The 25,211-nt window shown below is 40.3% G+C and overlaps 1 protein-coding gene across 1 annotated transcript in view; it reads left to right on the top strand.

Annotated features, from left to right (window-relative positions):
* Window positions 1-25,211, top strand: part of LOC122561449 (uncharacterized) — a 166,630-nt gene that overhangs the window by 31,494 nt on the left and 109,925 nt on the right. Inside the window, exons 25-37 of the mRNA XM_087999300.1 lie at window positions 1,959-2,198; window positions 2,281-2,437; window positions 4,703-4,828; window positions 5,234-5,375; window positions 6,376-6,407; window positions 7,726-7,821; window positions 12,560-12,622; window positions 15,166-15,210; window positions 15,533-15,595; window positions 19,718-19,780; window positions 22,479-22,538; window positions 23,067-23,126; window positions 23,426-23,488. Coding sequence (XP_087855426.1) covers window positions 1,959-2,198; window positions 2,281-2,437; window positions 4,703-4,828; window positions 5,234-5,375; window positions 6,376-6,407; window positions 7,726-7,821; window positions 12,560-12,622; window positions 15,166-15,210; window positions 15,533-15,595; window positions 19,718-19,780; window positions 22,479-22,538; window positions 23,067-23,126; window positions 23,426-23,488 — 1,210 coding nt within the window. The remainder of the gene's footprint in view (window positions 1-1,958; window positions 2,199-2,280; window positions 2,438-4,702; window positions 4,829-5,233; window positions 5,376-6,375; window positions 6,408-7,725; window positions 7,822-12,559; window positions 12,623-15,165; window positions 15,211-15,532; window positions 15,596-19,717; window positions 19,781-22,478; window positions 22,539-23,066; window positions 23,127-23,425; window positions 23,489-25,211) is intronic.

The raw sequence follows: 25,211 nt of genomic DNA, 5'->3' as shown, positions 1-25,211 counted from the left end.
GCATCTGGAGAAAACCCTCTCAGACATGGGGGAAGGGGAGAAAGGGGGGTGCAGAATGTACAAACTCTACACAGACAGTCACTAAAGGATAGAATTCAACCTGGGTTTCTGGCGTAGTGAGGCAACACTGCTAACCACTGTACTGCCTTATTGTAATATTCTAGTGCTGTATACAGGGTGTTACACTGTCAAAATTTCCATCATTTGGATAAAGCTTTATACAAAACAAATTAAGTGACCATATTTGAACTGACATTTGTCAGTCTGTGCTATCTGCAAGTACATTTTTCCTACATTTCATGTCAACAATTCAACAAATAAAGTCCTTGATTCTGCTTTGATGCATCCACACTCATGGAAGATGCTACATGAATTGAAGAATTTCTTTTAGTTTTAGTTATTCAATATCGTAACCACAATAACTGCACAGAGACTGGTACCCCATCAACAAGTCACTCTTTATTTACATGTGCATAGTAATTGGGCTCTAAACAACCAGCTCAGAACTAGCCCCTAGACTGAGGGGACTCTTTCAATCTCCTATTTACATCTGTCAGCCAGGGCTCCCTGGTTAGCCCATGTTAACAATCCCAATCAAGAATCTCATTGTCAATGAGATCCATCGGATTTTACTCACTACAGTAACATTATAGGAAACACACAATACCAGGTTATAGTCCAACAGGTTTAATTGGAAGCACACTAGCTTTCGGCGCGATGCTCCTTCATCAGGTGATAGTGGAGGGCTCGATCGTAACACACAGAATTTATAGCAAAAATTTAAACTTGATGTTTGTGTCAATATGTGCAATCTTCTTGGAGATCCTCTCCACTTTAAGCCAGCGGTTAGTGGTGTCGATAGTAGTCATGATTTGGAGATGCCGGTATTGGACTGGGGTGTACAAAGTTAAAAATCACACAACACCAGGTTATAGTCCAACAGGATTAAGCAGCAAAGGCAGGTCCTTGCGAGGTTGATTTGAGGCCAAGAGGTTGGAACACCAGCGTAAGAATGTAAAACAGAGCCATTATACAGTCAATCACTGTTATTCAACACCACCAGAATGCATTCTTTCAAAGTATTTTTGGCAGATGTTTAGCATAGAGGATTAAATTACATATCTGGAGGCAGAAAAACAATTAGAACAATGAATTTAATGGGACACTTCAGAAGCCTACTCCTGTGCTGCCACTTATTGTCAAGATCATTCAGGCACATATAATGGGTTTTGATTATCAATTTACACATTTCAAAATGAAACTGTGACAAACTCACACCATGAGAATAGAAATTTGTATGAGAAATTTAAATACATGACTTACTAATTCCCTGAGACTTTGCAAACAAGGAACCATTTAGGTCGACTGAAAGGTCGGTTCTGAATAGAAGTTCAGAAATGAGAGGTTGTGGGGATTATGGTATATTGATATTTATCATTATTCTTTTTAAAGTTATGTACTGTTCTTATATTCCCATTTTAAATGCATATATCCACATTTGTAATGGCAACTGCCAGTATAATGATGTAATGGTATATTTATGAAGAGTTCACACCAGTTATTCCAAAAACACATGCAAAGGTACATCCAGGTTTTGTTCACCTGTGAAGAAAGCAAGAACCTGCAATTCCCTAGCACCTTTCAGAGCATCAGGTCACTCCAAGGTACTTTACAGGCAATGATAGCACTATCAATAATAGCTCCAAAGTAGCCTTATCGAAATTCAATTCTAGATTTTTTTTCAATCAAGTGAATTGGCTTCTTGAAGTACAGTAACCCTTATAGAGTTTAACAGCCTACGGAAACACCTCACCTGAATTGCAATGACATTCCAGAAGCAGAATTGATCTATTCCAGAATTTGTTCTCAATCTTGGGTTATCTTGGAAAGAATTATGGAACTTACATTACAGTTTTGTAATATTCTCTACTGGTTTAATTCTTTTTTGTGCTGTTCAGAATAAAGTTTGTGGCCTTTGTGGAAATTTCAATGATGACATCGAAGACGATTTGAAAACAAAGTGGAACTATGTGGTGACCAGTCCTGTGGAGCTTGGCAACAGTTGGAAGACAATGCACTCCTGCCCTAATACAGTGAATCAAACATTCCCTTGTGACAGAAATCCATATTGTTTAGCCTGGGCTCAGAGGAGATGCAACATAATCAATAGTGCAGTCTTTCAAGCTTGCCATAAAAAGGTAAAGTGATGAACAAGTATGCAGAGATATGAAATTCTTACAAAAAGCTCCAGTGATTTCTGATCCTATGATACTTTATCAGGTTAACCCAACTCCATATTATGATGCTTGTGTCGAAGAAGCTTGTGCTTGTGATTTGGAGGGAAAATATCTGGGTTTCTGTACTGCAGTAGCTGTGTACGCAGAAGCTTGTAACAAGGTTGATGTTTGCATTCGCTGGAGAACTCCAGACCTGTGTCGTAAGTTGATATTTCTGAAGCATAATGTGACATCTTGTAGTTTTCAACAATATCTGCAGGAAATTTAAAACTGTGTTTAAATTAGGTGCTTTTTGCTGTTGTCAATAATTTTTGTAATTCATTTAACTGTGACAATCAATGTTTTCCTTTTCAAATTCTCATCTTTTTGATCATAAAATTACATTTATCTTCTACTAGAGCTTAGTGGATAGGGCATTTTGAAACAATCGATTTGGACCCTATGTTAGCAGTTGGCCTTTTTCTCATTCCTTTGTATCATGGGAAGTGACTTTCACCCAATCAACCAAATGCAGTTCAGCCATCCTGCACACTTTAATTATTAAAGTACAGTCATTTATATTTTTATCAATGGCTGCCTCTCCATTCTACTATTATATGTCTAATCTGAAATGTTTGGCTTAATTAATGTCCTTGTTTGTGGATAATCAAGAGAAACTGTGACCACTTGCAGTCTTATTGACTGCTACCATCCACTCCCTATATTTCTAGTGTCCTTTAACACTGGGAGTGGTTCTACACATCACCTGACCATCATGTAATTGACGTTATACATGAAATAATGAGCGAATGCAGTTTGTTTGATGTTGACATTGATGCTCATGCTAATTCTCCCATGCCATCCTGATTGTCTAAAGGTACTTCATCTATCATCCTTTTAGAAATAGCTGAATAGCATAGTCTAGGCTCCTGGTATTGCTGTCACTGGAACTCTCAGGCTTAGGCATAGTTTAACAGTCCAGACCAATGACTAGCATGTTTAACAGTAGCCTAATATAAATGGATTAGATTGTAATTGGAGCACAGATACAAATCCAACTTAGGCAATGTGTCCCAGCTGTTTTTATGGGTAGTTTGAGAGTTTTGCCCAACATCCCTGGAAACAATGCAGTAGCCAGCCACAGAAGCTGCTGCATCTGAGCAAGGGGAGCTGTGTGAAAGGGCATCTCAGTGATTCAGACTTTGTCCCTGCTATAGCTGAAAATCAAGAATTCAAAACTAAGCACATTCACCCCCATTGTGCTCAGCCCTTCACCCACGACATTCTGCCATGTCCAATGCATGCCAACTCATACTTCCTCATACCTCCTCCACACACTCACAGCCTTAATACCATAAATACTAAGTTGTGTTTCTCTCTCCCAGTCCCCATAAACCTTCATGCCAGTCTATGCCCACCTACCCACCATCATGGCTCCTCCTATCCACCTTGTAAAGCTATCCTCCTCTATTCACTGCCATAAGCCTTTATAGCCCCATTCCCTTGTACTCACTCCCAACAGAGATGTATAGTCTATTTTACAACTTAGTGTCAACTTATGCCAAACTGTGCCACATTCACCAACTTTATCCTTACACCTTCCATGCCAACTCACCCAGAATGGCCAGACCTCAGGATTTATGCAGATGCAACATAAAATAAAGTCTATTAATGACTTCATTATTTAAAGAAAAACTTTTATTGCTAAATACCCAATCAGTACACTTACATCCCTTCAATTGCATAATCCTTTATATGTAGAAATTGGATACATAGTCCCACATCAAAGACTATGGAGCTGTCAATCAAAGTTTAATCTGGTAGGCACTACACTGAGACCCATTATTACACAATTCATGCAGCAGAAAACCTATGGGTTATGTCAACTTATGGCATTAAATTACAAGCACTGACTTTGTTAAAGTGTAAAATCTTTAAAATTTAAAGGGCGGGGTTTATAGACCTGAAAGGGTTCACAACTCCCTTGAGTCTATCCACAATTTACACACATTTGTGTCTATTCTTTATAATTCCAAATGGTATGTGATCTCTCCCAAAGGATGCTTTAACTCTCCCAAGCCTCTCCCGGACCATCTCTAGAAAGGTATGCTACTCTCCTAATAACGTCAGCACGCTTTGAGATTTTACTGAGAAGTGTGAGGGCCATGTATTGCAGTTTGGAAATCCCACCAGGGAAAATATCAATGTCGGTATGTTTAAAGGCAGGTGCGCTCTTACTTGCACAACTGCCATGGTGAATCCAAGTACGTGCAAACTGTTTCCACTCTAGCAAAAAGTGGGGGCACCGCACTCAAGGGCAGTATTTCTGGAATCATGGTTCTGGGTGCTGTCAGACTGGTAAACCCTCTCCCTTCCCATGAAACATCAGACCAATATGTATTTTGCATGAATGGTTAAATAGTGTTTAATTTAGGAACTGAGTGAATGACTAATGATCACATTTTAATTTTTCTTTTACATTACAGCTGTGTATTGTGATTATTATAATGCTCCCGGTGAATGCAGTTGGCACTATCAGCCATGTGGGACACTGACAACAAAAACCTGCTCAGACCATTCCATCGCAAAGAAGTTATCTGCAAATCTTGAAGGTTGTGTTTTCATTTTATTTAATCAGAAATTTAAAAAAAATTGAAGGCACAAAACAGGGTGTGACTAGGGTCCTATTGTAATAATAATTGACTAATTAAGGTTCCTCAATTAAATGAGAAAGATTCACAAAGATTCAGTTTATAATGATCAATGAACCATAAAAAGTTTATGTGTATCTTCTGATCCCATCCCATGCAATCATGTATCCCAGCCCAGAGAATCTTCTGACTTATCTTTCAGTGCATGCTCAAAATCTAACTACGAACTGATTGATTTTTGTCAGAGAAAAGCACAAATATTTTGGTTTCTGACTCGTGCTGTTAATTTTCTGCTATCACCTAAGATATCCAACATTAAAGGAGTTTATGTATGTTATCATGGTGATTTTATTTCTCACTGTTTAGGTTGTTATGCCAAATGCCCAGAGAATGCTCCTTATTTGGATGAAAATACAATGAAGTGTGTTACACTACCCCAATGTACTTGTTATTATGATGGAAGAATACTGCAACCCGGTGAAATAACATGGAATGCCTGTGAAAAATGGTACAATATCCTTGTCAATGCAGTTACTTTGCTTGATCACCATTCTCAATCTGAATGCAAAATAATAATTGGAATTCATCTGGATCCTTCCTACCTTTATGTTTAATTCATCCACCTCGAATTGTTATAGAGAGCCGTTCTCAATAAGTTACCTTTCATTCCATTTCCAAGTTAGGGGCATTTTTCTTTCAGCCAGAATCAAACTGGATCAAATTCAATCATACTTGCCATGATTTGGAGATGCCGGTGTTGGACTGGGGTGTACAAAGTTAAAAATCACACAACACCAGGTTATAGTCCAACAGGTTTAATTGGAAGCACACTAGCTTTCGGAGCGACGCTCCTTCATCAGACCTAGTGTGCTTCCAATTAAATCTGTTGGACTATAACCTGGAGTTGTGTGATTTTTAATCATATTTGCAGTTGACTTAGCACACATTTTGATTAACCGCAAAGGGAAATTCTTTGTGACTCTAAGTCTTAACAGAATAAAAGCAATTTTATGAATTTCAGATTGAAATAATAACTTACAAAATACACATTTTGATAATTAAATATCAAATAGATTTTGCAGTGCTCTCCAAACTGAACTAATGACTATCCCCCTTGCTGCTCTCAAAAAATCAACATTACTTTCTTTACTCTGTCTTTCAAATTCCACCATCATCTCTTCCTTACCAGGATATATAGTTTCCTTCTGCAGTTTCTACTTTTCCTTGATTTCTGGTTTTCCAAGACCAGCCTATTTGTCGTTCCTTGTTCCTTCCATCACAGCTTTAGCAGCTGACCTGTCAGTCACTGTGAACATTTCATCAGAAAGTCAATTTTTTACCAATTCTCCTTTGTCACCCTCTTCCTTGCATTTAAAAGTTTCCCAAAGACTGAAAAAGAGGCTGCAATCTTTTTTCTTTTTCGTCTCATTGCTTGGCACCCATTCATTCAGTAAAGCACTTTATACTTGTACCTTGTTGTAATACCTTATTTGTTTCATTTATACCAGCATGTGTACCAATGGAGCCACGCAATGCGAACGTAAGTAACTTTTCATCTCAGCTTTCAATTGTTAGCTCAATGCATGTGAAATATCTGCTTCTTTTTGCTGCAGGACCCTTATTAGATTAGATTCCCTACAGTGTGGAAACAGGCCATTTGACCCAACAAGTCCACACTGACCCTCAAAATAATAACCCACCCAGACCCATTCCACTATCTTATATTTCCCTCTGACTAATGCACCTAACACTTGGCGCAATTTAGCATGGCCAATTCACCTGACCTGCACATCTTTGGATTGTGGGAGGGAATTGGAGCATCCAGAGGAAACCCGTGTAGACACGGGAAGAATGTGCAAACTCCACACAGATAGTCACCCAAGGCTGGAATTGAACCCATGTCCCTGGCGCTGTGAGGCAGCAGTTCTAACCACTGAGTCACTGTACGGGCCCCTGTTACTATTGGAGAGCTTCATTTTAGTTCTGCCAATCATTCAATATTAGATCTGGGGGACCATTATATATCTGAAAATTTCAATGGTAATTGTAAACTCTTGGGTTGGAAGTGGCAACCTCCAGGATTGTCTTGAGATTCTCCAGGATTTGAAGACAAATTTACAGAATAATACACAGCATTAAAATAAATCTTTTTTTTTCAAATCAATGGCTTATTACTTATACATTTGCGGAGCTTCAAAAGACAAGGTGATTTGATTGATAATACAGAATAATACAAGGTGTAGTGAACAAACTACTTTCTGCCTGATTGATTTGGAAGGCTTGTTGCATGAGGATAGGTGTGCTGGCTGTCCAACTGGGGAATGTACAGGTGGGACAATTAGAGACATGCATCATGTGATGGAATCTTTAGGATTGCAAAAGACACACACAGTCACATTTTTATTTGGCCATTTTTAATTATAAGACCCACTCCTATCCCGCTCACACCTTTCACCTGGGCATACTGAAATCAACTGTAATGTCACATTGCCAAAGGACCAAGTTCAAATGGCTTAGTGACCTCATGTAGCAATAACTCTAGAACTGAATATGTATATTGTGTACTGCTCAAGACTCCAATATGATCTACCATGCCAACTGTATCATCAGCACCTGCAAGATACCTCAATATCTTGTCTGCAAGATATATATCTGGCTAACATGGACTGAAGGATCAGTTTCCATGCTCTGCATCTTTGTGACTCTATGACCTCCATGTTTCAATAATGTTTGGTTGTGGGCCTTATACGCAATGGCACATTTGGTTTTATGCTGTCTAGAAACAGAGTAACACAACTAAAATTCGTCATGATTAGAATAGAACTGCAGAGTTATTTTAGGTCTGTTTATCACAACAGGGTTTACAACCACAACAGTGAGCACAACTGTATCATCCATTTCAACTCCATTTACATCATTAACAACTACATCCTCTTCAACAATAACAAGCACAGGTAAAGAGGAAACCAGACTTGTAAAGTAATAATGTACAATATTATTTTATATCCTTTAAGAAAGGAGCTGAGCATGAATTTTCATTGCAATTAGGTGCTGAGGAAGTGATGTATTGTTGCATTTCCTGATTTTTAGTCAAGAGATTCATTGGAGGACCTGACTACCTTCTCAAATAGATGTAACCAATCCTTTTATATTTTTTTTTTTAAAAAAGGACTTGGAGGGTGTGTGCTGGCTAATATTAATCCCTAAATCAATGTTGTAAGAAGAGATTATAGGTCATTTTCAAATTACTGGGAGCTTGGTGCACACTATATGGTTCTGTTTCCTACATTACAAGAATTGTTTCATTTGGTGTGAGAAGTTTTGAGATCTCTTGTGGCCTTAAAAGACATATACAGGAGCCTTTTAACAATACAACTGTAAATAATGTTTGCAATATAGTAAACAAAAATAATAGAAGATGGAAGAGGAGAAATTAGGAATTAATGGACAAATGTTCAAGTGGAAAAGAATATATTAAGTTTCAAAAACTGGTAGACGGTGAGGTCTGCAGATGCTGGAGATCAGAGTTGAGAATGTGTTGCTGGAAAAGCACAACAGGTCAGGCAGCATCCGAGGAGCAGGAAAATCGATGTTTCAGGCCGGAGCCCTTTATCAGGAATGAAGCTGGGAGCCTCGGAGGGTGGAGAGATAATTGAGAGGAGGGGTCGGTTTGGGGAAAAGGTAGCTGAGAGTGCAATACGTGGATGGAAGTGGGGGTGAAGGTGATAGGTCAGAGAGGAGTGTGGAGCGGATAGGTGGGAAGGAAGATTGACAGGTGGGACAGATCTTGAGGGCAGTGCTGAGCTGAAAGGTTGGAACTGGGGTAAGGTGGAAGGAGGGAAAATGAAGAAATTGGTGAAGTCCACATTGATGCCCTGGGGTTAAAGGGTGCCAATGCAGAAGATAATGCGTTCTTCCTCCAGGAGTCAGGTGGTGAGGGAGTGCGTTGGAGGAGGCCCAGGACCTGCATGTTCTCGACAGATTGGGAGGGGGAGTTGAAATATTCAGCCACTGGGCGGTTGGGTTGATTGGTGCGGGTGTCCCAGAGATGTTCTCTAACGTGTTCTGTGAGAAGGTGTCCAGTCTCCCCATTGTAGAGGAGACTGCATCGGGAGCAACGAATATAATAAATGACATGTGTGGATGTGCAGGTGAAACTTTGATGGATGTGGAAGGCTCCTTTGGGGTCTTGGATGGCGGTAAGGAGTGAGGTGTGGGCGCAGGTTTTGCAATTCCTGCGATGGCAGGGGAAGGTGCCAGGAGGGGAGGGTAGCTTGTTGTGGGGGTGTGCCTGACCAGGTGGTCACAGAGGGAACAGTCTTTGTGGAAAGCAGATAGGAGTGGGCGGAAAATATATCCCTGGTGGTGGGGTCCATTTGTAGGTGGCGGAAATGTTGGCGGATGATGCGATTTATGCGGAGGTTGGTGGGATGGAACGTGAGGGCTGGGGGGATCTGTCCTTGTTGCAGTTGGATGGGTGGGATTCGAGGGCAGAGGTCTGGGACATGGATGAAATGCGTTTGGAGGGCATCTTCAACCACGTGGGAGGGGAAATTTTGGTCTTTAAAGAAGGAGACCATCTGGTGTGTTCTGTGGTGGAACTGGCCCTCCTGGGAGCAGATGCAGCGGAGGCAGAGGAATTGGGAATATGGGATGGCATTTTTGCAGGAGATAGGGTGGGAGGATGTGTAATCCAGGTAGCTGTGGGAATTGGTAGGTTTGTAAAAAATGTCAGTGTTGAGACGGTCCTCATGGATGGAGATGGAGAGGTAAAGAGGGGGAAGGAGGTGTCAGAGATGGTCTAGGTGAATTTAAGGTCGGGGTGGAATGTGTTGGTGAAGGTGATGAACTGTCGACCTCCTCGTGGGAGCACAAGGTGATGCAATACTGTCATCAATGTAGTGGAGGAAGAGATGTGGAGTGTTGCTGGTGTAACTACGGAAGATGGACTGTTCTACATAGCTGACAAAGAGGCAGGCATAGCTGGGGCCCATGCAGTGCCCATGGCTCCCCTTTTCATCTGGAGGAAGTGGGAAGATTGAAAGGAGAAATTGTTGAGGGTGAGGACCAGTTCAGCCAAACGACTAAGTGGTCAGTGGAAGGGTACTGGTCGGGACGTTGGGAGAGGAAGAAACGGAGGTCATGGTGGATGGAGGTGTAGAGGGATTGTATATCCATGGAAAAGATGAGGCTGGGGGCTGGGGAAATGGAAGTCTTGGAGGAAGTGAATGGCATGGGTGGTGTCCCGAATGTGTGTGGGGAGGTCCTGGACTGGGGAGATAGGACAGTATCGAAGTAGGTGGAGATGAGTTTGGTGGGACAGGAGCAGGCTGAGATGATAGGTTGGCTGGGGTAATCAGGCTTGTGGATTTGGGTAGGAAGTAGAATCGGGCAGTGCGGGGTTCCCAAACTATGAGGTTGGAAGCTGTGGTTGGGAGATCCCCTGAAGTGATGAGATTGTACATGGTCTGGGAGATGATGGTTTGGTGATGGAGTGTGAGGTCATGGATGAGGGGGCGGTAGGAGGAGGAGGAGTAGCAATCATATCAAAAACTGGATGCAATCTGCCACACCCAATCGCGACAGAAGTGATTCTCATACACAAAGTTGAATGAAGCATCAAAAATGAAAATGCGATTGAAATGCTGACTGTGTTTGTTTCAGATTCCCAGCATCCACAATGTTTTCATTTGGCATCATTTGGTCACCTGGAGTCCTTCCCTAAAAAAGACCCAGGATGATTTGATCATTTAAATTTGTGGCCTACATTATTTGTCAGACTCTGATGTGAAACAGGACAATAATCAATAGAATTAATTGACCCAGGTCTTAAAGTGACCAGTAAGACTGCTTTCAAAAATCTCTTGAAATTTCTGAAGGAAACTGGAAACCTTGGGTTTGCTATCTCCCAGTTTTGCCACTGGCCCCCTCAGCTCATCCCCATCGGACCACTCCAAAGGCTTCAGCTAATATTCTGGTGGACCAATAAGGTTGTCATTAGGAAGGAGGAGTTGTGGATTCTTGCTTAATTAAGGTTTGGGTCCCACCTTTGGCAGTGTCCCTGAACTATGGTGACAAGGCCCAAGGTAGATCGAAGACAATCCTTCCTTGCCCAGTCTGTCACTGCATGCTGCAAATTTTCTGTCACTAATAAATGTAGACAACAGTGAACTAAAAACATGTCTGACAATGCTGAGTGTCAAATCAAAATATTACATTATTGAGCATTTTTTGCCTATTAGTGCTTTGTATTGTATCCTTGCACAAAAGCATCCATCTCTGGTCCTGAATTTACTTTTGCAATACCCAGAGGTAGTTTTTTAATTGCAAGGCTTGAAAAGGTATGTACATGTTATGTATAGATCTTCTCTGTGTCACCATCTTACAGAAAAATGAAAGCACTCAAAATTGAAAGAGAAAAATTAGAGAAATGCAAATGTCAATATAAAATGATCAGTAAAGAACAGAATTGAAATGCAAATGGCTTACAGCATTAAGATAATTCATCAAATACTTTATTTTTACAATATATAAGAGCAAAGCCTTAAATGCAAATATACTGCTAAAACTTTGTCTGTTGTCCGTAGAAGTCAATACCTTGTTATTCTGGAAGAATTAGTCACTGATTGACTACCTGAATATTGTAAAATAACTTGCAATGATTTATTTCAAAACAAGCCCTGTGTCATCATCACAGTCACAAGAGATGATAATCCAGTCTGTTTTGACTTGACTTTTACCTTCTTGAAAGTATGTTGTTTTAAGTTCTTTTCACATCCATGGATGTGACATTCAGTCTCCCTCTCTCTCTCTCTCCACCCAGTTGCTTAAATTGCACCAGCAGCAATTTTAGATGACATAAGCCTTTTTTTATGATAGAAATGACACTTTGGAACTATAAGTTAAAAATGTTCACAGTCCTTCAGCGTTCTGACTTGTGGTCATGGTATGCACATTAAAATTGATGAAATACATGCCAAGTTTTCTCTTTTCCCAAATATGTCCCTGTTGGAATGGAATGCGTTGGTTGGATGCTTAATGTTTTTGCCTGTCCTTTAGAAAAATCAATTACACCGATGTCAGTTCCTGCTTGAGAATTTAAGTTGCTGGTTTAAATATTGAATAAAACCTCAGTATGATTTATATCAAAAACAAATATGAAGCGGGTCTTCCTTGATTAAAGATGTTTTAAGTTAGCCTCAGAGTTCAATGTGAATGGAATAGATCTTTAAAATGAGTGAGTGAATGTTGTAGGTATTGATCTGCTGAATCATTGCAATTATGAGCAGCAGCCAACAGCATGCAGGAATAAAATCACAAACATTTTGCAAGAATGAGATTAAGTATCTGCAGAAATATGTTGAGAAGAGGTTTGGCATTTTCAGTGAGTGAATTATAGGTTACCTGTGAGGTGAAACCCAAAAGCTCTCAATTCAGTCATTTTACTTTGTAACACAGTCAGTGTAAATTTGTTTGGTTTTCTGTCAATTGAATTCATTTATACTCAAGAAGAGAAAACTTTGATTTAATTATTGAATGAAAAAAAGCGGCAGGCACTAGTGGGTGCTCGAGACAGTAACCGAGGATATCTGGCACTGGATATGTCTGTGTTTCTGTGATGCTGACATTTGCACAATACTGTCCTCTTCCAACTTGGGCGTATTGAATGTGATTGCATTTGTTTCACTTCAGAACAAACAACGACAACAACAGGGATAACCACCACACCAAGTTCAACTGCCAGTTCCACAACGGGTGAGTGCTGTCTTTTTTCATTCAACATGATAAATAATTAAACAAGATGAATTGGTGACAATTTAAATCCTCGGTCAGTGAAATTCTAGTGTCAGTTCAGTTAGACGTGTCATTCTCACAGCTCAGGAGTTTGTGGGATCACGAGCCATTCTTGAGACTTGAACATCACCATCATCCACGGCTTTAATCTCCAGCAAACAATCTCCCTGGTATTAGATCAGGATGGGTTCCCACCCGACATGCAGATAAATGTTAACAATCGATGATTACCAGATTAATCCAACACCCAAGATTGTTTTACCGCAACACTATTGATTACCCCTCCCCATTATGCACATTTAGTGTCTGCTCAAACATCAACTTTAACAAAACAAGGTGAGGACTCAAAGAAAATGCTGGTGTGATGGTGATGTGACAGAACATAGAGAGAATTTTCTAAAATAACTTAGCAGATGTGGCTATAATCTCTGCATCCAGAAACACAATCAGAGCTCCAAATCCTCCAACTTGTTTGGAACTTTGCAATAAATCATTGGGCTTCCAGCATAAGAACATATGTGAAGTATTTCCTCTGAACATGGTGTGACGATTAACATTCTAGTGAAATCCGCTTCCATTCCAGAAACAAGGAATTGTGCTTTATTGAAAGTACAATTAAATGTTAAGAATGCTGGTTTGCTACTTACTAGTTTAGGAAGCTCCTTTTCTAATGTTTCATGTGGGTGTTAAAAATTGGCCAACATTTCTATAGGTCATCTTATTGGTGAATGTTCTTCCTGGTCTAATACACACACACACCAAAATCCTCCAGTTCAAATGATGTTGAACTGATAGACCCTGTGCGCAAGCGATTGTGTTCTCTATGTGATTCCATTGGAGACGTTAAATGTCAATTTGTACAAAACACTTCAAGGCCACCCAGTCAATCAACAGAACACATGAAGTGTATTAGAGGATTAGGATTGCTGTGTAGTCTTCCCCACAATTCATCACAGGAATTTTGTTCAGACTACCAAATTCGAGTTTGCTGTGAAAATCAAGCCTCAACAACACTTCCGACGACAACCGGTCTAAGGACAACCTCCACTGAAACAAGTACACCTGGTAAATCTAAAATTCATGTGTGCTGGAGTTGGGGCTATGATTTACAAAGTGTCTCAAGGTCAGGAGCTGTTCCAGCTGACGTTGGATATTGAGTTCCCATAGACACTGTAGCCATTGGAGAAATCATAAAATTTTCATTCAAGCACTGGGCTCTGGTTTCTGATATATCCCTCACTTATCTGATTTCTGATAGATTAATTGACTGATAGAGCATGTTACAATATGCAGGGGGAAGTGAATGCGAGTATGAAAACCTCTCCCAGCAGAGCCCCAAATGAATTGTGTTAGTCAGAACAGTATTTTTATTTCAATTGGAGTTCAGGTGCGTGTTTTTGTCAAAATGTTTACATTTCATCCATGGGACAAATGAGGGCAGCCCCAATTGCTGTAGTCCCACCTCTCAATTATCAGTCTGACCATGTGTAACCATGTCCCATGTTGAGAATCTGAACACTCAAGCTGGCAAAGTGGTGACCGCTCTCAAAATGGCTGTTACCTGCCTTATAGCTGGAGCAAGCCTGACAGTCGCTGCCTGTAGGAAATACACAATGCATATAATTGAACAACTGTTCGTTCTGTTTATTAATGAGGAGGGAAGTCTCACACAATGATCTCGGGTTCACTGTGTTGTGCTTTCCTCATCTCCAACCAGCTGATGAAGTCTAGTAGCAAGTCAAAGGCTTCTTCAGGAGATGGGTAACATTGATATTCTGAAGTAGTTGGATCAGCCAATTGCATTGAGCATGATCACAGTGGCAATACAAGGTTTCTAGAAGCACATTATACCTTCAGTTTGTAATAACTATGTCAAACATGAAAAATAAATCTAGTTTTAGGAATGCTATTGGCTATAAAGGATTCAGATAGTTCAGTGAAAATCCATTTCAGATGATAAATCTAATGCTGTGAACATATGATGCAGCATCACAAATCAATAATATGGAACTTTGTTAATGCTGCGGCAAAATCAAATTGATTACAATGATGGTTAGTGAGTGACTTTCTCTTCAAAAGAAGCGAGCACAACAACAGGGACAAGCACCTCAACTGCAACGACAGTCAGTTCTACAACTGGTGAGCGAAACCATTTCTAACAATCAGGACAAGTTAATTGTTAACAAAGAAATGAAATATAATTGAAATTTAAATGTAAATGAAATGTAAATGTAAATCTTCCCCAACGTATTCCATTCTAATTGGCTGGAATGATTGTGAATGCATTTTCAGCTTCAACCACCTTCCTCTGAAAGTAGGTCCAAATTTCTTTCAGAGCTCTTGTCCATTTCACATTCCTGTGGTGCCATGTAAATGAACATTGATTAGATTGTCATAAAATCTCTGCAACTCAGGTCACTTTGCCTTTCTGATTAAAAATTACAAGAGTGGAGTCTAAACTAAATTGGCATCTGGTGATTTTGAATATCATTCATACATTTCAGAAGAATCAAGCACATCTGTACCACCAACTACAACTGGCTCTACCAGTGCTTCGACAAGAGGTGAGTGAGGAATTCCTTCATGTGGAATAGCCAGGCCTGAGTGGGAAATGATATTTTTACCTTAGTTCTTTATCAGGGCATTTCTGACAAATGAATACCTCCATCCTCGCGGAGCAAAGTCTTCAGTTCAAAACTAAAATACGAAAGGGGGCAGGCACCAGTGAGTGCTCGAGCACATCCAAATCATAGCAGCTCTGGGAGTATCTGGCACTCGATATGTCTGTGTTTCTGTGATGCTGACATTTGCACAATACTGTTGTCTTCCAACTTGGGCGTATTGAATGTGATTGCATTTGTTTCACTTCAGAACAAACAACGACAACAACAGGGATAACCACCACACCGAGTTCAACTGCCAGTTCCACAACGGGTGAGTGCTGCCTTTTCTTCATTCAACATGATAAGTAATGAAATGTGTTAAAATGGTTACAATTTAGTGAAATCTCTGTGTCAGTCGAGTTTGATATTTCATAGACTCAGCTCAGGAGGTTTTGGGAATATAAGACATTCCTGACAGTCGTTCATCAGCAAAATCTGTCGCTTCTAACTCCAGTAGACAATCCCCTGGTATTGGATCAGAATGGGTTCACACCCGGCATGCAGATAAATGTTAATTATTGATGAGTGTCAGTGTAACCTAACGTCAATATTGATTGCGCACTCCCATTATGGATCCGCCCTGAAAATTCAGTCTTTTCTTGGACATCAAATTTAAATAAAGAAGGTTAAGACACACAACAATAATGCTGTGTGTGCTGGAGATGTCACAAAACAGCAAGAGAACTTTCTGAAGAAAGCCAACAGATGTTCTATCATCTCCATGTCCAGAAACACAGTTAACAATCCAAGTCCTTCCACTTCTTTGGAATTTTGCACTGATTCCTCTGACTTTGTGCAAAAATATACTCCATTGGTTTTCTCTGAACGTGGAATGATGATTGACATTCTGGTGATATCTGCTTCCATCTAGCAACAAGGAAGTTTGTTCTTTTAAAAGACAACTAAATGTTAACAATGGTGCTTTGCTACTTACTTGGTTTGAATGCTCCTTCTCTAATAGCTTCATGCGAATGTTAAATATTCTCCAACAGCTCTATTGTTGATCTGTTTTGGTGAAACATCTTCCTGTTCAATACACACACACCAGCCTGCTCCGCTTTAAATGATGATGAACTTGTGGGACCCATACGGAAGGGATCGTGTTCTCAACTTGATTCCATTGGAGACTGTCAATTTGTCCAACAGACTTAGAGATTCCTAAGTGAATCACAAGACAACGTGGATGATATTAAAAGAGTAGGATTGCTGTGTAATCACGCCAGCAATGAGAGACATGAAGTCTTAGAGTTGTACATCACGGAAACAGGCTCTTCGGTACAACTCGTTCATACCGACCAGATATCCTAACCTAATCTAGTGCCATTTGCCATCCCTTGGCGCATATCCCTCGATACACCTCCAATTCATATGCACATCCAGATCCCTTTTAAATGCTATAATTGTACCAGCCTCCACCACTTCCTCAGGCAGCTCATTCCATACACACATCACCCTCTTCATGAAAAGGTTTCCCCGTCGGTCCCTTTTAAATCTTTCCCCTCTCACTCTAATCCTATGCCCACAAGTTCTGGACTTCCCCAGCCCAGGGAAAATACTTTGTCTGTTTATCGTATCCATGTCCCTCATAACTTTACAAACCTCGATAAGCTCACACCTCAGCCTCTGATTCTCAAGGAAAAACAATCCAGCCTATTTAGCATCTCCCGACAGCTCAAATCCTCCAAACCTGACAACATGCTTGTTAATCTTTTCTGAACACTTTCATGTTTCACAACATCCTTTTGAGTTTGCTGTGAAAATCAAACATCAACAACATTTCCGATGGCAACCAGTCTAACTTCAACATCCACTGATGCAAGTACACCAAAGTGAACTTAAAATTTATGTGAGTTGGTGTCGGATCTGTGCTTCATAAAGTATCTCGAGGTCAGGGGCTGGTCAAATTGACATTGGATATTGAGATCCCATGGGCACTACGGCAACAAGAAGAATCTTAAATTTTCATTCATCCACTGGGATCTGGTTTCTGAGATATCCCTCAATCATCTGATTTCTGATAAATTACTTGACTGATAGAGCATGTTAAGATGTCCAGGGGTAACAGAATGAGAGCATGAAACTTATTCCCACAGAGCCCCAAATTATTTGTGTTAATCAGAACAGCGTAATTTTGTCAATGAGTGTTAAGATAAGTGATTTTATAGAGATGTTCACACTTCATCCATGAAACCAACAAGGAAAGCCCCAATCACTAAACTTCCACCTCTGAATTTCAGTCTGACCATATGTAACCATGTCCCACACTGAGAATCTGAGCACTCAACTCTTGAAAGTGATGAGTGCTCTCAAAATGGCTGCTGACTGTCCTCACAGCTGGAGCAAGCCTGACAGTTTCTGTCTGTAGAAAACACACAATGCATATAATTAAAGAAGCATTCATACATCCTGCTGATCTTGAGGCAAGTTTCATACAATGACGAAGAGATCACTGTCTTGTGTTTTCCTCATCTCGAGAGAGCTGATGAAGTCTGGTAGAAATTCAAAGGGACCTTTAGGCAAAGGGTAATATTGATGTTCTGAAGCAGGTGGATCAGCCAATGACATTGAGCATGATCACAGTGGCAATATAAGGTTTCTAGAAGCACAGTATACCTTCAGTTTGTAATAGCCATGTCAAACATGAAAAATAAATCTAGTTTTAGGAATGCTATTGGCAATAAAGTATTCAGATAGTTCAGTAAAAATCCATTTCAGATGATAAATCTAATGCTGTGAACAGTATGATGCAGCATCACAAATCAGTAATATGGAACTTCGTTAATGCTGTGGCAAAATCAAATAGGATACAATGTTGGTTAATATCCAGGGGGAAGTGAATGCGAGTATGTAAACCTCTCCCAGCAGAGCCCCAAATGAATTGTGTTAGTCAGAACAGTATTTTTATTTCAATTGGAGTTCAGGTGAGTGTTTTTGTCAAAATGTTTACATTTCATCCATGGGACAAATGAGGGCAGCCCCAATCGCTGTAGTCCCACCTCTCAATTATCCGCCTGACCATGTGTAACCATGTCCCTTGTTGAGAATCTGAACACTCAAGCTGGCAAAGTGGTGACCGCTCTCAAAATGGCTGTTACCTGCCTTATAGCTGGAGCAAGCCTGACAGTCGCTGCCTGTAGGAAATACACAATGCATATAATTGAACAACTGTTCGTTCTGTTTATTAATGAGGAGGGAAGTCTCACACAATGATCTCGGGTTCACTGTGTTGTGCTTTCCTCATCTCCAACCAGCTGATGAAGTCTGGTAGCAGGTCAAAGGCTTCTTCAGGAGATGGGTAACATTGATATTCTGAAGTAGTTGGATCAGCCAATTGCATTGAGCATGATCACAGTGGCAATACAAGGTTTCTAGAAGCACATTATACCTTCAGTTTGTAATACCCATGTCAAACATGAAAAATAAATCTAGTTTTAGGAATGTTATTGGCTATAAAGGATTCAGATAGTTCAGTGAAAATCCATTTCAGATGATAAATCTAATGCTGTGAACAGTATGATGCAGAATCACGAATCAATAATATGGAACTTTGTTAATGCTGCGGCAAAATCAAATACAACACAATGATGGTTAGTGAGTGACTTTCTCTTCAAAACAACAGGGACAAGCACCTCAACTGCAACGACAGTCAGTTCTACAACTGGTGAGCGAAATCATTTCTAACAATCAGGACAAGTTAATTGTTAACAAAGAAATGAAATGGAATTGAAATTTAAATGTAAATGAAATGTAAATGTAAATCTTCCCCAACATATTCCATTCTAATTGGCTGGAATGATTGTGAATGCATTTTCAGCTTCAACCACCTTTCTCTGAAAGTAGGTCCAAATTTCTTTAAGAGCTCTTGTCCATTTCACATTCCGTTGGTGCCATGGAAATGAACATTGATTAGATTGTCGTAAAATCTCTGCAACTCAGGTCACTTTACCTTTCTGATTAAAATTACAAGAGTGGAGTCTAAACTAAATTGGCATCTGGTGATTTTGAATATCATTCATACATTTCAGAAGAAACAACCACATCTGTACCACCAACTACAACTGGCTCTACCAGTGCTTCGACAAGAGGTGAGTGAGGAATTCCTTCAGTGTGGAATAGCCAGGCCTGAGAGGGCAATGATATTTTTACCTTAGTTCTTTATCAGGGCATTTCTGACAAATGAATACCTCCTTCCTCACGGAGCACAGTCTTCAGTTCAAAACTAAAATACGAAAGGCGGCAGGCACCAGTGAGTGCTCGAGCACATCCAAATCACAGCAGCTCTGGGAATATCTGGCACTGGATATGCCTGTGTTTCTGTGATGCTGACATTTGCACAATACTGTCCTCTTCCAACTTGGACGTATTGAATGTCATTGCATTTGCTTCACTTCAGAACAAACAACGACAACAACAGGGATAACCACCACACCGGGTTCAACTGCCAGTTCCACAACGGGTGAGTGCTGCCTTTTTTCATTCCACGTGATAAGTAATGAAATGAGTTAAAATGGTAACAACTTAAATGCCTGGTCAGTGAAGTCCCTGTGTCAGTCGAGGTTGATATGTCATAGTCTCAGCTCAGGAGGTTTTGGAACATAAGACATTCCTGACACTTGTCCATCAGCAAAATCTGTCGCTTCTAACTCCAGTAGACAATCCCCTGGTATTGGATCAGAATGGGTTCATACCCGGCATGCAGATAAATGTTAAATATTGATGAGTGTCAGTGTAACCTAATGTCAATATTGATTGCGCACTCCCATTATGGATCCCCTCTGAAAATTCAGTCTTTTCTTGGACATCAACTTTAACTAAAAAAGATTAAGACACACAACAGTAATGCTGTGTGTGCTGGATATGTCACAAAACAGCAAGAGAACTTTCTGAAGAAAGCCAACAGATGTTCTATCATCTCCATGTCCAGAAACACAGTCAACAATCCCAGTCCTTCCACTTCTTTGGAATTTTGCACTGATTCCTCTGACTTTCTGCAAAAATATACTCCATTGGTTTTCTCTGAACATGTCATGATGATTGACATTTTGGTGATATCTGCTTCCATCCAGCAACAAGGACGTTTGTTCTTTTAATGTACAACTTAATGTTAACAATGTTGTTTTGCTACTTACTTGATTTGAATGCTCCTTCTCTAATTGCTTCATGCAATTGTTAAATATTCTCCAACAGCTCTATTGTTGATCTGTTTTGGTGAAACATCTTCCTGTCCAATACACACACACCAACCTGCTCCACTTCAAATGATGATGAAGTTGTGGGAACCATATGGTATGGATTGTGCTCTCAACTTGATTCCATTGGAGACTGTCAATTTGTCCAACAGTCTTAGAGATTCCTAAGTGAATCACAAGACAACGTGGATGATATTAAAGGAGTAGTATTGCTGTGTAATCACTCCAGCAATGAGAGACATGGAGTCTTAGAGTTGTACATCACGGAAACAGACTCTTCGGTACAACTCGCTCATACCGACCAGATATCCTAACCTAATCTAGTGCCATTTGCCATCCCTTGGCGCATATCCCTCGATACCCCTCCAATTCATATGCACATCCAGATCCCTTTTAAATGCTATAATTGTACCAGCCTCCACCACTTCCTCAGGCAGCTCATTCCATACACACATCACCCTCTTCATGAAAAGGTTGCCCCGTCGGTCCCTTTTAAATCTTTCCCCTCTCACCCTAAACCTATGCCCACAAGTTCTGGACTTCCCCAGCCCAGGGAAAATACTTTGTCTGTTTATCGTATCCATGTCCCTCATAATTTTACAAACCTCGATAAGGTCACACCTCAGCCTCTGACTCTCAAGGAAAAACAATCCAGCCTATTTAGCATCTCCCGACAGCTCAAATCCTCCAAACCTGACAACATGCTTGTTAATCTTTTCTGAACCCTTTTATGTTTCACAACATCCTTTTGAGTTTGCTGTGAAAATCAAACGTCAACAAAATTTCCGATGGCAACCAGTCTAACTTCAACATCGTTGAAACTTTATTGCTGGAACAGCACAGTAGGTCAGGCAGCATCCAGGGAACAGGAGATTCGACGTTTCGGGCACAGGCCCTTCTTCAGGAATGAGCAGAGAATAACTTCAACATCCACTGATACAAGTACACCAAAGTGAACTTAAAATTCACGTGAGCTGGTGTCGGATCTGTGCTTCATAAAGTATCTCGAGGTCAGGAGCTGGTCAAATTGACATTGGATATTGAGTTCCCATGGACACTATAGCAACAAGAAGAATCTTAAATTTTCATTCATCCACTGGGATCTGGTTTCTGAGATATCCTTCAGTCATCTGATTTCTGATAAATTACTTGACTGATAGAGCATGTTAAGATGTCCAGGGGTAACAGAATGAGAGCATGAAACTTATTCCCACAGGGCCCCAAATTATTTGTGTTAATCAGAACAGCGTAATTATGTCAATGAGTGTTAAGATAAGTGATTTTATAGAGATGTTCACACTTCATCCATGAAACCAACAAGGACAGCCCCTATCACTATACTTCCACCTCTGAATTGCAGTCTGCCCATATGTAACCATGTCCCACACTGAGAATCTGAGCACTCAACTCTTGAAAGTGATGAGTGCTCTCAAAATGGCTGCTGACTGTCCTCACAGCTGGAGCAAGCCTGGCAGTTTCTGTCTGTAGAAAAAACACAATGCATATAATTAAAGAAGCATTCATACACCCTGCTGATCTTGAGGCAAGTTACATAAAATGACATAGAGATCACTGTCTTGTGTTTTCCTCATCTCCAGAGAGCTGATGAAGTCTGGTAGAAATTCAAAGGGACCTTTAGGCAAAGGGTAATATTGATGTTCTGAAGCAGGTGGATCAGCCAATGACATTGAGCATGATCACAGTGGCAATACAAGGTTTCTAGAAGCACAGTATACCTTCAGTTTGTAATAGCCATGTCAAACATGAAAAATAAATCTAGTTTTAGGAATGCTATTGGCAATAAAGTATTCAAATAGTTCAGTAAAAATCCATTTCAGATGATAAATCTAATGCTGTGAACAGTATGATGCAGCATCACGAATCAGTAATATGGAACTTTGTTAATGCTGCTGCAAAATCAAATAGGATACAATGTTGGTTAATGTGTGTCTTTCTCTTCAAAAGAAGCGACCACAACAACAGGGACAAGCACAATAACTGCAACGACTGTCAGTTCTACAACTGGTGAGCAAAATCATTTTGAACAATCAGGACATGTTAAGGGTTAACAAAGAAATGAAATGTAAATGAAATTGAAATGTCAGTGAAATGTAAATGTAAATCCTCCACAACCTATTCCATTCTAATTGGATGTAATGATTGTGAATGCATTCCATTTTCTTCAAAAGAATCAACAGCTACAACACTAATAACCATCACAAGTGGATCTGCTGCCAGTTCCACAACTGGTGAGTAACATCCCCTTTCACATTACATTACAATGTATTTTCACATCAGATTACCTTCATAGCTTCAAATCTGAGAGGGAAATGACAGTTTCATCTTAGTTCTTTGTCAGTGAAATTATGTCCATATTTTCATCAAAACTCTTGTCCATTTCACATTCCTGTGGTGCCATATAAATGTACATTGATTAGATTGTCGTAAAATCTCTGCAACTCAGGTCACTTTGCCTTTCTGAATAATATTACAAGAGTGGAGTCTAAACTAAGTTGGCATCTGGTGATTTTGAATATCATTCATACATTTCAGAAGAAACAACCACATCTGTACCACCAACTACAACTGGCTCTACCAGTGCTTCGACAAGAGGTGAGTGAGGAATTCCTTCAGTGTGGAATAGCCAGGCCTGAGTGGAAAATGATATTGCTACCTTAGTTTTTAATAGGTCATTTCTGCCAAATGAATACATTCATCCTCGCGAAGCAATGTCTTAAGTTCAAAACTAAAATACGAAAGGCGGCAGGCACCAGTGAGTGCTCGAGCACATCCAAATCACGGCAGCTACCGGGGTATCTGGCCCTGGGTATTTCTGTGATGCTGACATTTGCACAATACTGTCTTCTCCCAACTTGGGCGTATTGAATGTGATTTCATTTGTTTCACTTCAGAACAAACAACGACAACAACAGGGATAACCACCACACCGAGTTCAACTGCCAGTTCCACAACGGGTGAGTGCTGCCTTTTCTTCACTCCACATGATAAATAATTAAATGACATATATTGGTTACAACTTAAATTCGTGGTCAGTGAAATGTCAGTGTCAGTTGAGTTTGACGTGTCATTCTCACAAGTCAGGAGTTTGTGGGATAACCAGCCATTCCTGAGACTTGAACATCAACAACATCTGCGGCTTTGATATCCAGCCATCTCCCTGGTATTAGATCAGGAATGGTTCCACCCAGCATGCAGATAAAGGTTAACAATTGATAATTGCCAGTGTAACCCAACACCCAGGATTGGTTTACCGCAACATTATTGTTTACCCATCCCCAATGTGCACATTAAGTGTCTGCTCAAACATCAAGTTTCGCAAAACAAAGTGAGGACTCAAAGTGTGCTGATGATGTGACAGAACATAGAGTGAATTTTGCTGAGGTTACTCAGCAGATGTGGCATCATCTCTGTGTCCAGAAACACAGTCAGCGCTCCAAATCCTCCGACTTGTTTGGAACTTTGCAAGAAATCATTGGGCTTCCAGCATAAGAACATGTGTGAAGTATTTCCTCTGAACATGGTGTGATCATTAACATTCTGGTGATATATGCATCCATCCAGCAACAAGGAATTGTGCTTTTTTGAAAGTACAATTAAATGTTAAAAATGCTGGTTTGCTACTTACTGATTTAGAATGCACCTTTTCTATTTGTTTCATGCGGGTGTTAAATGTTCTGCAACTTTTCTATTCCAGAGGTGATCTGTCTTGGTGAATGGTCATCCTGGTCCAATACACACACACCAAATGCCACCAGTCCATATGATGTTGAACTGATCTACCCTGTGCGCAAGCGATTGTGTTCTCTGTATGATTCCATTGGAGACATTCAGTGTCAATTGGTCCAAAACACTTCAAGGCCACCCAGTGAATCAACAGAACACGTGAAGTGTATTAGAGGATTAGGATTGCTGTGTAGTCTTCCCCACAATTCATCACAGGAATTTTGTTCAGACTACCAAATTCGAGTTTGCTGTGAAAATCCAATATCAACAACACTTCCGACGACAACCGGTCTAAGGACAACCTCCACTGAAACAAGTACACCTGGTAAATCTAAAATTCATGAGTGCTGGATTTGGGGGCTATGATTTACAAAGTACCTCAAGGTCAGGTGCTAGTCCAGCTGACGTTGGATATTGAGTTCCCATAGACACTGTAGCCATTGGAGAAATCATAAATTTTCATTCAAACACTGGGCTCTGGTTTCTGATATATCCCTCACTCATCTGATTTCTGATAGATTAATTGACTGATAGAGCATGTTACGATATCCAGGGGGAAGTGAATGCGAGTATGAAAACCTCTCCCAGCAGAACCCCAAATGAATTGTGTTAGTCAGAACAGTATTTTTATTTCAATTGGAGTTCAGGTGAGTGTTTTTGTCAAAATGTTTACATTTCATCCATGGGACAAATGAGGGCAGCCCCAATCGCTGTAGTCCCACCTCTCAATTATCAGCCTGACCATGTGTAACCATTTCCCATGTTGAGAGTCTGAACACTCAAGCTGGCAAAGTGGTGACTGCTCTCAAAATGGCTGTTACCTGCCTTATAGCTGGAGCAAGCCTGACAGTCGCTGCCTGTAGGAAATACACAATGCATATAATTGAACAACTGTTCGTTCTGTTTATTAATGAGGAGGGAAGTCTCACACAATGATCTCGGGTTCACTGTGTT

Source organism: Chiloscyllium plagiosum, unplaced genomic scaffold, assembly GCF_037043375.1.
Source record: "Chiloscyllium plagiosum isolate Xiang-an unplaced genomic scaffold, Cpla_swu_hap1 HiC_scaffold_23, whole genome shotgun sequence".
NCBI lineage: Eukaryota > Metazoa > Chordata > Chondrichthyes > Orectolobiformes > Hemiscylliidae > Chiloscyllium > Chiloscyllium plagiosum.
This window is presented reverse-complemented; position numbering and strand designations above follow the sequence as displayed.